We start from the raw sequence: 16767 nt of genomic DNA on the forward strand, positions 1-16767 counted from the left end.
TAAACATCATTAAGGCCTAATTTACTCTTAGTATGTGTTTATTGTGACATATCTGCTTTTGAAACTATCATTTATAAGGACAATTAAAAAATTGTTCTAAATTCCTGTGACTTTTATACGTACCTGGGAGGCAGAGGCCTTCAAGGGGGGGTTTGGAAGGTTTCCGGCCACGCATTTCATTCAGCCTGGCCCCTGTGTCTCACGAATGCTGTACAAATATAGCCAAAGCATGCAAATGGAGAAACAAAAACAAAACTGAAAAAAAAATTTTTTTTCACTTCTATCTTTAGTCCTTAAATTTTTCCCTTGTTCTCTTAAATATTCAGCTCGGAAATGCTAATGGTGCCAGAAGTAAACATCACACAGACTAATTCATGAATTAATGAATTGAATACATTGTCATTTTGCAGCATTTAACAGAGTATATATCCTTTGGATTTTATGTAAATATTTTCCCCTTGGTTTTTAAAAATAATGCTCCATGACTGTTAGATGAGCCAGTTGCTAAGACTGTTGGCAATTATGCATTCAATAGCCTTTTGCTTCTCTCTGCTCCTCTTGGGCTCTCTTCCTTCTCTTTCTTTTCTGGCCTCTTTATACTTTCTCTTTCTTCTTCTTTCTCTTTGTCCTTTTCCCCTGAGTTTCTCTTATGTTTTATCAATAAGACCTTTCAAAATCAGTAAAACTTTTTGAACAGAAGAAAGGGATCTTTAACAGCTTGAGTTCAAAAGGTAGCCATGTCAACCTTTGATTTTTCCCAAAGGAAAAGATGGACATTGAATTATTTTGGATAATATGAAGAAGAGTGAAACAGAGAATAATAGCTCATTTCAGAGCTGAGTTCAGAAAATGGGCAGTTGTAGAAAAGGTGTGAATCCCATTAGAGGACTGGGATCACAGCACATTCCTCTCACTCAGCTCCTTTGGTAGATGTTTTTTAAGGTTCCCATGAGCCATGAGCTCTCTCCATGCCAGGCATGGGCAGCCATAAGGAGAAGCATCCCGGGTTGGTTGAGTACCTGCACTGGGCCCTCTGCCAGGCCCTTCTTGCACGAACTCGTTCAGTCCTCAGGGCAGTGCTTCCCGTTTTCTGATGGGAGTCAGAGTGTTCATGCAATTGACTCCAAGTCTGCTGAGACAAGGAGACAAGATTAGTACCCAGTAAGGTTTCTGAAGGTCAGAAACAGTTGACAAAGTTGTAAAATAGAAATGTTATATCTTATTATTGTTATTCTTCAGTTGTCCACCTGATACAGCTTATTTAAATTTTGGTTGTTCTGTCTTTATTTGCCGCATCCTTTAATCTCTTTGAGGACAATTAACATGTTAGGTGTTCGTAGTAGGCTAATGTATTTTTATAAAGCCCTCCCCCCCCCCCAGCCCTGTCTTAGGAGTTTCATTCTGTGAGGAATGTGAAGTGATCTCGTAGTTGGCCTGGTTCTTGCATTCTACTGGAACAGTGCAGGAGAGTAGTTGAGAGTCAAGCAGAAATGGTGGAAAATCTCCTTCTGCCCTTTGCTAGCTATGGGAGCTTGGGGGTGTTACTCAAGCATTCTGAGGTTTTGTTTATTCTTCTGTAAAATGGAAATTAGAGGATTATCATGAGGATCAAATGAAGCAATGATGCTTAGCACAGTGCCTGGGCACAATAAAAATTCAGTGTTTTAATCCAAGGTGCTATGATGAGAAGTCTGTTTTTGTTTTTTTTGGTGTTTTATTTTGTTTTGTTTTGAAAAGGGGTCGGCTTAATCTGTATTTTTGCTGTTGTTTTATGATATGGAGCAAGTGTGGATAGAAGAAATAGTGAGCACCAAACTTTGAAGTGATATAAATGAATGATGCTAAAGGACTTTACATTTTTAACTTTCACTTGAAAAAAAAAAAAAAGTCAACAGGAAACAGTTGGGAATTCCTGGTCAAGCGATAAAAAAGTGGTGCTTTCCTGAGTCATTGTTCCAGTGTCCCCCGGCCTTCACTGAGTAACTCTGGATTAGGAGACTGTGTGTGATGGCAGGAAAGCCCACAAGGTCTGGAGTCTTGGTCTGGTTTGAATCCCTCTCCACAGCTTACTCACTGGGTGACTTTGGAACCAGTTACTTAACCTTTGTAAGTCTTAGGTTTTTTTTTTCCCTTCTAAGATAGGGATAGTAATGACACCTAGTCCTTAAGTTTATATATTTTTTTAAATAAATACAAAGTGCCAGGTACTGTTCTAAGTATGTTACTGCTATCAACTCACTTAGTCCTGTATGAATCTTTTAAAGTTGGAATTACTGCTGTTCTTTTCTTACATATGAGAAACCAAGGCACAGAGAAATAACTTGCCTCAGTTGCTTAATCAAGAGAGTGAAGATGCAAATCCAGGCAGTCCAACTCCTGAGTTTGTTCTTAACCCCCGAGTTCTGCTCCCAGTCCTGCGAACTAGCTGTGAGGATCTGTGGAAATGTCTTAAGTGCATAATGCGTAATCCTCTTAAACACCCAGAGTAAAATCATGCGTTTGGTTTTCTCTGAGAAAGAGAGTTCCTAATTTTTTTTTTTTCTTTTTTTTAGCAAGAACACTTCTGAATTCAATTAAATTAGTAACTACCAAATATGCTTAGGTTTCAATGCTTTGAAGTGCTGTGAGAAATTCAGGCCTCCCTGGGACCATGCCTGCCCCTTTCCCCATGGAATGTCTCAGAGCTGGAAGATTTAGACACCTTTAGTTCTAGGATCTCTTATTTTAAGATGAGGAAACTGAGTCCTAAAAGTATGAAAATAAGGCTGTTATGCCCTGCAGATTTTAGGTAATGCTTGCTTATACAGATATCATTTATTAAAAGGTAGCATCATTCTCTAAACTTTGTTACAGAATTCACTATAAAGCAGGAAAAAAAATTTTAAACCTCTGGCTAAATTTACTTCTTGGAGTTTTAAACATAATTCTCTTGCTTTCTTGTTTTTCTGCCTTGCATCCAATGTTGTCCTCCATTCTCCTGTTTTATGCATACATGTCTTATTCTCTTTCTGTCCTTTCCTGCCCAAGATTTTAAGAGACTGATGGCATTGAATGCTCATAGTCCATTAATTAGTGGTATGAGGTGGTAAGGACCTGTCCAGGAGGCTTCCCTGTTTCCTCCAGATGAGGATTTGCTGGGCAGCCCTTCTGAGTAAAGGCCCTTGCTTATCCTAAGTGAAGAGGAATCTTTTATAGCTGTCAGCACCTGGGGCGTTCTGGAGGTACATATCTGCTCCTTTCATCCATCCACTCATGGATAAGACCTGGGGAGCCCAGCGTCTACGACAGCACCTATCTGGTTCCCCACAGTTCTGGAAAACTCCATTTTGCTTTCTATTCCGTTTGTTTCAATTCAGCTGGCTCCTGGAGGGCCACCTCAAAGACCCCTTGTGATACAATGTTGGGACTCAAATTGGAGCCTGTTTTTTAAATATTAGAACAGAGGCAGTGGGTACCATTGCTGTCCACCGGGACGTGGGGGCCCAGCCAGGCTGGCCTTCCAGGGTGTCGGGCCTTGGGAACAGGCTTGTGGGGATTGGATGGATTTTTCCTTTTCTCCTTTTTTCTTCCTTTCTTTCTTTCTTTCTTTTTTTTTTTTTTTTTTAACTCCCCAAAAGGAGTTGGAGTGAGTGTTGGTTGGTTCATTTTCCCATGACAGGTTTTCCTAAAAACAAACAAACAAACAAACAGAAAAACACAAAAAACCACTCCCAAAGAGATGCCCTCTTAAAGTTGGAAGTTATGACATCCTGTCCTCGAACTCCCCCCTTCCTGCACTGCTGTGTGTAATAACCGTGGGTAGAGTGTGAGTTTGAGCTTGGTCGGTCTGATGTGAGTGTGGTAGAACAGGCAGAGTTTGGAGGACATGGGCAAGCTAGACTTTATGGGTGTTTCCCAGCCAGCAGAGAACCAACATTGGCTGAAGTTTTCCACAGTCCAGCAAATGGATGCAGCAAGAACTGCTTGCACTAGTTCAGAGTGTATTTTCCCATGACTGGTATGACACTTGGGGAAGTGGTGATGGAGGGAGGAGGGTAGGAGGAAGGACAAAATGTTTCAAGGGCTGGAGACATAGTTCACTTGGATGGGGCTCTTTCTGGAGGAGAGTGTAACATCATTTCTGGAGAACTTGACTTGGGGGGTGGGATCAACTAAATTTAAACAGCTAAATTTAAAGCAAGTGAATAGTATTGATTTAAGGCAAACTCAAATGCTTACATAAACCAGGTTCCCACATAAAATTATCATAGGTGACTTGAGATTGACCTCAACTTTACAGAGCTCTGTTGCTCTATTGCTTAACATAGTCTAATTATATTCTTAGGAAATGAAGAGAGATTCTGATCAGCTCAGAGTGAGTCAGGAATCTACCTGTGGTCCAGAAAGTGGTGCCTAGTAGAATTGGTTACATTATAAACATTGGGTAGTTGGGGTAGAAGGCAGTTCCAGAAAGTGGAGCATGCCATTTTCACTCAACATTGGTCCAGGCAGAGACGAGGAACTAGTTGAACAAAATGACACAGTAACCCAGGGGCTAAAGGAAGGTGAGAGAATCTTCCATTCTACCTTCTAATTGCCAAATGTACTGGTCATCACATTCCAGGCCTCACCTCACTTGACCTTTCTCTTTTATTTGGCACCGTTAACCATTCTCCTTGACACTTTCCTTCACATCCTACCACATCCCCCGTGCCATCCTTTGGATACCAGATTAATTTCCCTGGCATTAGCTATAACCTACACCCAGGTAGATAAGTCACCAGTTCCACGTAAGGCTTTTCTCCTGAACTTTGGATTCAAAATGTCTATCATCTTCTCACATATCCCTTCCCAGGTGTCCTGCAGTGACCTCAAATTTCACGTATCTAAAACCAGCTTCATTAGTCACTAACACAAACTTCCTCCGCCTACTCCTTGTCTTAAAGATCCAACATCCATACGCTCACCTGAATTTTTTTTTTTTTTTAAGATTTTATTTGTTTACTTGAGAGAGAGAGAATGAGAGAGAGAGAACACATGAGAGGGGATAGGGTCAGAGGACGAAGCAGACTCCCCGCTGAGCAGGGAGCCCGATGCGGGACTCGATCCCGGGACTCCAGGATCATGACCTGAGCCGAAGGCAGTCACTTAACCAACTGAGCCACCTAGGCACCCCGCTCACCTGAATCTTGGTGTCAGCCTTGATTTACCCACCTCTCTCATCTTCATTCAGTTATCTGTTCTTCTTACTTCTCCTCCTAAGGCTCTCTAGAATCCACTGATATGATATTGCTATAGATTTTTAAAAAAATCTCAATGTCACTTGTTTGGACAACTACAAAAGTCTCCTAACTCTTGCTGTTAATTATACTCTTTCTATATGATTTCCAACATGATCTTTATTAATGTCAATTCTGATTGTGAAATTCTCCCTATACCTTCCATTCCTTACAGTATAGTGTCCAAACTTCAATTATACTGGAGCCTCTCACTGATAAGAATCATATTTAGCTGATGCTCTGACCTCTGGGAAGTCCTGGTAGATGGATGAGTGAGTGGACAGACTGACAAACAGATGGGGATAGATTAATGAGTAGAAGTGTAGCACCAGGGTTTCTGGGCTCTGAGGATCACTGTAGTGTTAGAACCAGAAGCAGGAGGCTGTGGGAGATTGGACAGGTTTTGATTCTGCCCTTGTAGAGACCAGAGCCCGACTGGATGTAGAATAAGTGAAATAAAAACCTTATCTAAATCCCTGGCTGGTACTTTAAGAATGAAAGATGGAAGACTTGGCAGACCCTTTGCAATTCCTTTCTGGTATTTATGCAAAGAAAGGCTCATGCCCTGAGTATCAACCATTAGGCTTTTGACAGGGGAACCTAGGTTAGATTATGAAGTAGCAAGAAAGAGAACTAGCTCACAGAACACCTGATGACAAACATACCACAATTTCTGGGGAAATATACTCCCTGATTCAGTCAATCCCATTTTTAGAATTCTTGCTTGGCTCTTACTATTTCCTCTCCTTGAAATACACTCCCTTTTCTCCTGACAGTTCAAAATCTACTCTTCCTTTACTTCCTCTCCAAACCCTTTGCCAATCATTTTCCCTCACCTTGGCCACCCAACAGTCTTGTGAATTAAATTGTTCTCTAATTAGTTTGTGTGTAGGTTTTATATATTTGCCAATGTTAGGCAACGAAAACACCCCTAAAGCCCTTCAGATCCCACTGGCTTTAATACATAAACATTTATTTTTCACACATGCACTATATTGGCTTTGGGTTCCACGGCCCTCCAAGGGAGCTCCCTTCTAAGTAATGGCTTAGGGATCCAAGCTGGTTCCATCTTGTGACTCTTCAAATTCAACACATGGCTTTCTGGGTAACTGCTCTTAAAACCCCTAGACTGAAGTGAATAACACTTTTTTTTTTTTTAATCACAGTGTATTGGTGAAAACTACTTAAACAGCCTCAATTACAAGGGGGAGGTAGACAGTGTAGTGGGGTACATGGACTGTTTGGTGGGCATGACTGTCTCTGCCACTCTTCTTCATTGCCTCTAGGGGACTATATGCTCCTTCACTGTAGAGAATGTGTTTCTCACCTTTTGTATTCATCCCTTATTCAAAGTCAGGGTGCTTAACCTCAAGTCATTACTCCTTTTTTCCCCCAAAGTAGGAATATCTTTAATAATGTTGGATGTGGCTAGATAGTAACCAGTAAGAATTTCTTGGGCATTTCTTTTTTGGAAGTCAAGCCTGTGGATGTTGTCTTCTCTGAATTTAGAAACCTTTTATATTTCATGCTCTATCTCCCTTAAATTTACCTAGTCTTCATTCATCCTTGAAATAATAATTACTTGGCAAAAATGTAGTGCATTTCTGAATGAAGGAAGTAATTCATTCATATTAATATTTGACTATGACAGATTGTTAACTCAAGTGCATTTGAAGTATGAAAAAGTGCTTTAAGTTTTTTTTGTATTTATAAGATTATTTTTGTAACTATGCAACTTGGAAACAAATTTGAAGGTTGGGTGATTAGTTTATGTCTTAACATTTGAGAATTTGCATGGATATAAAGAGCGGGCAATTTCACTCTCTCATTTCACTGAATTTGAGTTGACTCCTTCACATTCACCATGGCAACCTCAATGATCAACATGTACATGGACTCTGAAGTATGCTGCCAAAACTTTCCAACCTTGATAATGAATAGGTATGAACTCCATTATATAAGCCTCTCTCAACAAGTCACTGCAAAGCTGATGTAATTCTAGAGTGGTATTGCTTTCTCACAGCACACCACTGTGAAGGTTTAATCCGAAACTGCAATCTTATGGGGACATTTGTGTTTTTCCCCTGCTAAAACCCTGTTGGTTCCCTTCTTACCCTGACATTGATCAATATAGCTTGCTTTGCATCCTCTCAGTTTAAACAAAGAAAGTAGCGCTGGAAGGCAAATATTGCTGGAGCAGACAACTTTGGTTTAATGCATCTTTTCCTTTAGTAGGAATGCAAGCCTCAGCCTCTCTAATATTTAACCAAAGCAGGTCCCCATTTGCTTCTCTGTTTAATCGCTCTTTTATCGAGGCCAGTTGCTGCTCCTGCAGCAGCCGTAGCCATTCCTAATCGGAAGCAAGTTGCCTCGTTATCCTAATGGCTTAAACCTGCCGGATTGCTACCTAGAACCTGCACCCCAAATTGGCATCAGAAATAGCTCTTTTATAAATAGCATTGCAGTATTTTATCGTAAGAGATAAGCTTTTAGAATACAATTTTCAGTCTTGTACCACTAGATATTTTATCAAATTACTTTTACATGAACTGAGGCTTAATCATTGATTTCCTAACGAAAAAATGACTTTGGTTCTACTTCATATTACTTAAAGCCTTTCCCATAAATTGGTCCTCTTTTTTAACTTACCGAGAAAATTTTATACTCAAGGGTAGTTAATATTCCTTCCACTTAACTATTTAGGTAAGTTTAATGATATATTAATGACTATTAAAGTGAACTGGAAAATATTATGTGGTTGTATTTCTGTTAGAACTCCTGAGGAGACTCGAAATCAAAGCCTCTTTCCAAGTATTATTTAGTTTTTTTTTTCCAAAACATTGCTATAGATCCGAGTGGTGAGCATAACATTTGTATGACTTCAAAATTTGATCAGTCCAACTGTCTTTTAATGTTTCGTAAAAATAGCATGTTAACCATGATGACAAGGCACCTACAAAAACTATACTTGTTATTACCTTTCTGTGGCCCCTTTTGAGACAAACAGTCTTACTGGACATTGATTTGTTTAGTCTTACCAAATACAACTTCAGATAAGAGACAAAGCAAACTGTGCAATCATGTATGCACTGAGAGCCACTTGTATTGGAAAAACAAATATAATAGGATTGAATTTTTTTGTTTAAACAAATTGTATTAAGTGAATCTAAAGCCTCAGTAAAAAACATGTCTTTTACACAAATACGCACATTGAACCCTGTGCTGGCATTGAAGATGGAGTTCTGCAAAGCCTCCCAGCACCTCAGTAACACCCCTTCTCTGCATTACATCAAACCAGTTGGGACTTGATGAAACAATGCGAGGTATAAACCCCTTGAGGGTCTGTGAGTCACCATCTAGAAAGGCTCTTGAAAGGGTAAGAACATTTTATAGTTTGATCAATAGGAGTCTGAGAATAGGCTGCAGGGTAAAGACAAGTTGAGGATTAAAAACGTTTGGAAACTTGAAGAACTGAATTACTCCCCTAAGGAAGTTCCCAGGAGAAAGAGAGAGAGACAGACAGAAAGGCTTTTTTTTTTTTTTTCATCAGATCTCAAGCAGCAACCTTTCTATTGGGTCAGAATTCAGCTAAAATAGATTTGATGGTCATCAGCCCTTGTTATCTTAGTCTTCATGCAGAACTGTGACACCCAAAGTGTCTTTTAGGGACCCAAGTACCTACTGTATAGTAGTTTTGGGTCTATGTCAAGAGGAGGTTGAGGATGTTGTTGGAGACTTCAAAATTAGAGCAGCTTTTCCATAGAATATTTCATCGAAAGAGGCCCTTATTCTATTTTTCTAGCCAGGATGAGCTTTTACTTTGAAAATGTATGAAGCAGTGTGGGTAGTTGGGTCTTCCTCTCTCTCGTCACTGTTATTTTAGTATAAGTTAATCTGTTGCATTAATATGGTTATCAGAATTTAGATTCTGTTTGTAAAGGAGGCAGGCAGTTCAATGCTGTGGCCGCTAGAGCATGTTCAAAAGTAATAACTAAAGGAGTGTGGATAAGAATTGCTACACTCAAAACAGGTTCTGAGAGGAATTTCCAGTCCTTTGGGTTTTGCCCTATTCTTAGAAAATTTACAGAAGCCTGCCATGCGATAGAAGTAAATAAATGCTGAGATTTTCAAGAACTACTGTTCATGTGCTGGGCCCAGCATGAGATCAGAGTGTGAACTTCTCTAGGCCAAGTCCATGGGCCTCTTTCCTGGGTGACAGGGTAGAGGATAGACATGGTGGCCATGAGGACAGGAAGTGCTGGCAAGGAAAGGTAAGCCCCAAGTAAGGACTCATGTCCTTGGTGTTGCAGTTGCATCCAGCACAAAGCCCCTTTTCCATTTTTCCTACTTGGGTTACACTGAAGAGGCTTTGTGTAAAGCAGTTCTTGGTACATCTAATCAGAATTATGAGGAAAGCTGGTTTGCTTGATGAGACATCAAAGAGAGAAAGTTGGAGCCAACTGGAAGCGGGTAAATGAAAGAGGGAGATTGGGTAAGGTGGTCAGCCCAGTCTAGATTGCTTCTGGCTTTGTACTAGTCCCATGCGTGCCTTGCCAGGACCTCTCACTCTCTTGTTTCTGTAATAGGTGCTCCCTCCTGCAGGGAGCCAGCTAACTTGCACTTGAACCCTATGCAACAAGATAGGAGGAGCCTGTCAGCATCTTCTGTTCCTAGATCTTATTTTCTGGGTAAAGAGATGTAAGTGTCTGCCTAGTTAGATGACCACCTGAGATACCATCTCTTCCCTGGGAACTTCCCGAGGAGCAACCAGATGACTGTCGTGGAACATGGTGTTTCCCCTGTTGCCACAGGGGTGATCATAGGTTTTTATACAAAAATATGAAACATTTAAAGCATACTATAAGAAGACCTACTTACTCATAAGGACATAAAAACACTTCTATGCAAAGAGTCAGAAAAAAATTACAGTTTTTTTCATTGAAATTAAGTTGCATACTCATTTATAAACACTGAACCCAAAAGACCTGAGGTTTTTCCACTTTAGAGAAATAGTCTAAACTTTCCTCAGTCTCCTTGGATGGAAAACTTAAACTCTTCTCCCATTTGGTGCTTCTTGCAGTTTATGATTCTTAGGTCAGACTCTTTCTCTAATGTGCCAGTAGGAGAAAAAAAGTATTTTAGGGCTTTTCTGGAATAAAAGCCTTTCTGGTCAACCAGTGAAACAGGTATCACACCTGCTCTGTTAGGAACCTAAGCTCACCTAACCTGGGTTCTAAGTCTGGACACAGCATCCAGCCAAGTGGTACTCAGACCCTCTCCACAAACCGATCCTCTTAGGCAGTCTTTCTTCTGAAACATTACGTATTTCTAAATGAGGAGGGAAAGAAGTAAAATATCTTTCTTGTCCAGGAATACTCTTTCATAAGGCTAACTTCAGACCTGGCAGAGATGCCTTCAGAGAAGGCAGTCACGTGAAAGTCAGGGTGAAGGGATTTGAAATTGACAGAGGAATGCAGACTTAACTTTTCTCCAGAAAGGTGACTTTTTGGTCACATGTCTTCCATTTTCATTAATCAGGAGTGGTGCTTTATAAAACAAAACAACCTTCTGTTCCATGCCCCAGGCAGCTTCCTGTGTAAAGCAATTTGGGGCAGCTAGTCAGGTGTTCTGGTTGGAATTTTCCCCTTGAACTCTGGTTGTGGGGCTTCTTGGATCCTCTTACGGAAACAGCTTACAGAGCTCTCATTTAGGCCTGCCTGTTCTTTCCTGATGTTTCCCTCAGTTTCTTCTTTTCTCAGATCCTCCTTTAGAGGGTCATTTTGGACGGGAAGACTATAGGCATAGACTCAAAATGATGAGGTGTTTTCGTCCACAGTCTGGAAAAGCGATAACGTGCATAGGTGCTCCTGGGAATGGGGACAGGAAGCATCATCCACATGCAGTACGGGCCTTCACTCGCAGAGTGACCCTTTAGTCTTCTGCCACCGTAGTCACCTGCAGATCTCAGGGCCTTTTTTAAAAAATTATTATTGTTATGTTAATCACCGTACATTACATCATTAGTTTTAGATGTAGTGTTCCATGATTCATTGTTTGTGCATAACACCCAGTGCTCTATGCAGAATGTGCCCTCCTCAATACCCACCACCAGGCTAACCCATCCTCCCACCCCCCTCCCCTCTAGAACCCTCAGTTTGTTTTTCAGAGTCCATCGTTTCTCATGGTTCGTCTACCCCTCCGATTTCCCCCGCTTCATTCTTCCCCTCCTGCTACCTTCTTCTTCTTCTTCTTTTTTTTTTTCGTAACATATATTGCATTATTTGTTTCAGAGGTAGAGATCTGAGATTCAACAGTCTTGCACAATTCACAGCGCTCACCATAGCACATACCCTCCCCAGTGTCTATCACCCAGCCACCCCATCCCTCCCACCCCACCCCCACTCCAGCAACCCTCAGTTTGTTTCCTCAGGGCCTTTTATAACTGCTCCTTATTTTCAAGAACTCAAATGTAATGAAAAGATTGTTGTTTCTATTTACAGATGGGAAGACTAAGGATGAAAGGAAAATTAGCATTGGAATTGAATCCTGTCAGTTTTTTATTTCCCTCTTTAAATCAAACTGTATTTCCCCCCCAAATCAAAAATAAGAGTTAGAGCCACTTAATGAAAAAAAAATCCATATGCAATATTGTACAGTGTTAAATTCACAATTCTTAATAGTCGATGAAAATACCTTTGTAATTTGTGTGTCTAGATTCTTAAAACTGGGTGTGTTGAAAGACAGGTTCCCACCTAGCTTTCTCTCATGCATGTAAATTTAGTGCAAGCCTCTGTTTCAAGGAGCTTTATGTGGTTGGATTGACATTGCTTAATCAACAATTGAAAAAGTTAAGCATAACCTAGAAGTCATTTAGAACTATGAGTCACTTTTCTGACAAGCCAATAAGGCAAGAGAACCTGGGTTGCAAAACAATTACTAGCCCAGCCTGAGGGACCCTGGAAATACATTACAAGTATCAGTTAAGAGAAACAAAGCTGCAGTGTTTTACCAAGCTGCAGAGAACAAGCTAAGTTTGCTAACCAAACAAAATAACTTTACACTGACAATGCCAATTTTTACATTTGTTTCAGAACAAGGGACGCTCAAAGCACTGGAGGTAAGATTAACATTTAATTTTTTTTAATATATATATATATAACTTTTGCATTTTGGGTTGTTTGCTAACTTAAGCAGGCTTGAGCTTTTAGAATGTGAAGTGTACTCTTAAAATGGATAGAAATAGAACTAGAGTGAGCAACCAAGTCCTTGTGAATGAAATGCACAGGTTAAATCAGAGGAGTTTTCAGTCCATTGCTGCCTGAAGATCTTACGTAAAGGAAAAATGTGAATATTCAAGAATATGTGTGAAATGGAACTTTTCAGAATCTTAGTACTTAGGTAAATTTCAAATATTGTAACAATGTGTGGCATGGATATGGGGATACTTTTCCCTAGTTTCGGGCAGAATTCCACAAACCCCTGGAGTTTATAAAATTTAATGCATCTGTATTCATTGGAATGAGTTATCTTTGATTCTGCTTGTACAGAAGGAAGGTAGCCCTCATTCCCAGGGAATTGGTAGACCTGTCCCTGTCATGAAACATTGCATTGCTGCCCAACATTTGCTAGTCTTGAAAAGTTCTAATGTTCATCTAAGGATGTGGATTCATATTTCTAGTAGTTTTCTGTTTTGAGCACAAACGTGATTTGTATCATGTCTTACTGATCAAAGCAAGATCGGATAACATTTTCTTTTGGTTAACACAGTCTAAAGTCTCATGGCTTAGAACTGTGTGATCCCTGTCACCTCTCAGAATAAGCTATTTTTTAAAAATACGAAAGAATGAAAAATATGACAGGTTCTGGACCATTGCCTTGGCCTTTAACCGAAAGTAGCAAATTTCTCACCTGACCTCCAAAAATAATATCATTGAGAAAATTAAAATATAAAATGCATGTAATTGGTTATAGGAACCAAAAGTATAGTAACTTGAGAATCAGACTAAAAGAATAACAAAAAAATTCTATACAAAATTTTAACAGATTATTATATATCATAAAGAGTGGTGTAATATTTTTTAATAGACTAGCATTTATATAGGTGGTAAAAATAATGAAAAGTACAGTAAGACATCAAATAAGAAGTGATTGTTTCTGCTTCTCTTTTGCATAAGCGTGTAATTTGCACATAGGGTATCAAGAGTGTTGTGAGGATGCTCATATGCACCTCTTCGGTGTATCAGTGAACTATATTTCAAAGTCTAGAATCTAGATCAAGGAATATTTTTAAAATAGTTCACGTAAGTTCTTCTAGGGCTAAAATAAATTAATGTGAAATTTCGTCCAGTGTTTAGTTGACAGGTAATGTTTCTCATGAAGACTATAAGGATGCTGCCTGTGAAGATCTTGGAACGCAGCTTGCTTCTCTTATTTTCATGTTATCCTTAGATTATTGAGACAGAGTTCCTTTTAGAGCTGTGAGCTTTGTTACTTTACAAAAGATATTTTTTTCCCCAAAGAAGATGATTTCACTTGATTTTATTTAAGTGATGTGAAGTGAGTATATTTACAGAAAGTGTGCTCATAAGAAGTGGTTAATAATTTTCACATTATACTAAACAATTCTCTCCAGGCATTTTATCCTCTTAAAAAAATTACATGGAAGCCTACTATGAAATGAATTCATTTTCACGTTGACTTTTTTTAATGCGGCATCAGTGGTTTAGTGACTTGCTTAACTTTTGGATTCAATAAGTGCAATTTTTATTTAATGTGTGATTCTGCTAATAATCTTTATTTTGGATGCATAATTATAGTTACTGGCCAACCTATTTGGAAATCTTAGCTTGATTTAAGGAGAAGTGTAGCAAAAGAACGTTAAGAAGCATCTTTCACTTTATACCTCCTTACCAAGACTGTGTGGAAGGCAGTTTAACTCTCTGAGGCAGGTGCTTTATGTTTCAGTCTTCCCAGAAATAAACAATGTGCTCTCTGATCTGCATATCAACCCGCTCTTGTGAAGATCTTTCTCTCCATATACCAGTTTGTGGTCCTATTCTGTTCCCCTTTCAATAGCTATGATTGTGACTTTTTAAATTTTTAATTTTACACTTTATTCTCGAGGTAGGTAGGTCAGTTTTCAATAGCTACAGTATCTGTAGGCCTTCATGACAACACCTGGGATGTTCATCCCACGTCCCATTTTAGAGTGGACCTTCAGAAGGTACCTCTAGCTGTAGGAAGTAAGATTATCATACGTATCCATTCAAAGTATCCGTTTAACACATATGTACTCTAAATCCATTCCTTAAAGGGTTTTTCACCTTTAAAACAGATAGAGGAACCAAAGCCAGTTCCATAGCAAATGAACCTTTGCTTATTTTGTTGGTGAAATCAACAGAGAATTAAATTTCTCCCAAGAGGCAAGAAGAGATTCTTGGGTGATAAAAGTAGTTCTTTTAGAGAAAGACAAGGTAATAGGTAATGAAGCAAGAAATAACTCAAATGCTTCTAAAATTAGGTTGGTTGGTTGTCCTCTCCCGTGCCCCTTCTAGGTTGATCAAAGAAGATTGAGAAGGTTCTGAAGATCAATTCTCCTGATCTCATGGAGCTGTATGTGACAAGCTCTCAGGGGTTGTGTCCTCTTGTTTTCTCTCCTCTCCCTGCTGCGGACAAAAGCGCTGTCCCAGGCTTTTGAGAATACGGGTGGGGGAGGGGAGTGTGTTGGATGGAATATGACAGAATGACAGTTGAAAGTAGCATTTTAAAATTGTTTAAATATGCTCTGTTAAACATTTCCAAAATTTCTTACAATGTAAAATACTTTTATAGGTGCTTTAGAAGTATAATAAATCTCCAGAGGTATTTGGTCTAAGTAGCTTAAAAATTTCTTTTTTTCAATGCAGCAAATCATAATTCCACTGCCTACTCTTCCTGTAGAAAAGTCTGTTTTCAGGGTCACTGATTTTTAGGAGGAAAAACCTTAAACATAAGCAGTAGGGTAACAACTTAGAAAAATCGTTTGTAATTTGTGTGCATTTAAACAGTCAAAATAGCTCCAGTGGCGCAATCGGTTAGCGCGTGGTACTTAAACAGTCAAAATACCATGAAAATAATAATAATAAGCTGTTACTTAGTAATCCTTACTGCATGGCAGCAACTGTTCCAGACATTTCACATGATTCATTTAATTCTCACCACAAATGCTGTGAAGTGGTGCTATTATTATCCCCATTTTTATAGGCGAGAAAACTGAGGCACAGAGATGTTGTTAACTTGTTCACCATCAAATAGCAGGTGCCAAGTGATAAGGTCTGAATTTGAACTCTGGCAGTCTGATTCTAGAATCCATATTCTTAATAATTATACCATGCTCTCTATTTTTTTCACATAGTATGATATTTGTTTCAGGTGTACAATACAGTGACAAGTGTAACTCTTTAATCTCCATCGCCTATTTCACTCACCCCACCCCCCTCCCCTCTGGAAACCACCAGTTTGTTCTCTGTATTTAAGAGTCTGTTTTTTGTTTGTTTTCTCTTTTTTCTTTGTTCATTTTTGTTTTTGTAAATTCCACATATGAGTGAAATCATGTGGTATTTGTCTTTGTCTGACTTTTTTCACTTAGTTTGTACCCTCTAGGTACATCTGTGTTGTTGCAAATTGTTCTCTATTTTAGTCCTAACTTCAAGGTAATAGAGTGTTGGTCTTAAACTCAAGGACTCTTTTTCACATTTTAAGTCTATAATTTTATTTTTTTATAAAGATTTTATTTATTTGTCAGAGAGTGAGAACTAGCACAAGCAGGGGGAGCTGCAGGCAGAGGAGAAGCAGGCTCCCCACTGAGCAAGGAAACTGATGCTGGACTCCATCTCAGGACCCTGGGATCATGACCTGAGCTGAAGGCAGATGCTTAACTGACTGAGCCACTCAGGCATCCCTTAAGTCTATAATTTTTAAATGGTACTCATTCAGGGATTCCAGGAATAGGACCCAAAGGTTGAATTCCTTTCTTGCCTCTAAGCATTTTGATAGTAGAAGGTATAAGAGCATAGAAAGACAGCTTCTACTGTACATTAAGAAGGTGAAGGGATATGTAGGAAGTAAATAGCAACCTGATATCCATCGTTATATATTTTCCTGTTGAAAATATTGTCCCTTGCATTCATTGTCCTTTATAGAGAGAGCTATAAAGAATGTTATACCATTTCAATAGAAAAGAGATTTTCTCTAGAAGCAGCTTTCTTCCAAATTATCAGCTATGAATCTTTGACTCTCATGCTTCCCCTTTTTGTGCCTTGGCTACCAAGAAGCCCAGAGTGACATTTTCTTCTCACTTATAATGGCTTTCTTTATACTAGTTTTTCCAGTATGGCTATCCGTCTTGCTCAACACAGGTTCAACACTGATCTTAATGGTCATATTCAGATTTTACAAATCCATTTTGAAAGTAGTTGGGTTAAAAACAAAAAATTTTAAAATTTCTCCAGTTTGCTTTCACCTTGAGAAA

General features: G+C 39.2%; 1 protein-coding gene across 1 annotated transcript in view; it reads left to right on the forward strand.

The window, feature by feature from the left end:
* The window catches only part of VAV3 (vav guanine nucleotide exchange factor 3), a 357055-nt gene that overhangs the window by 234610 nt on the left and 105678 nt on the right, over window positions 1–16767 (forward strand). Inside the window, exon 18 of the mRNA XM_035017895.1 lies at window positions 12350–12375. Within this exon, the coding sequence (XP_034873786.1) occupies window positions 12350–12375 (26 nt within the window). The remainder of the gene's footprint in view (window positions 1–12349; window positions 12376–16767) is intronic.

The sequence above is a fragment of the Mirounga leonina genome, unplaced genomic scaffold (assembly GCF_011800145.1).
Source record: "Mirounga leonina isolate KUSES-001 unplaced genomic scaffold, KU_Mleo_1.0 Mir_173, whole genome shotgun sequence".
NCBI lineage: Eukaryota > Metazoa > Chordata > Mammalia > Carnivora > Phocidae > Mirounga > Mirounga leonina.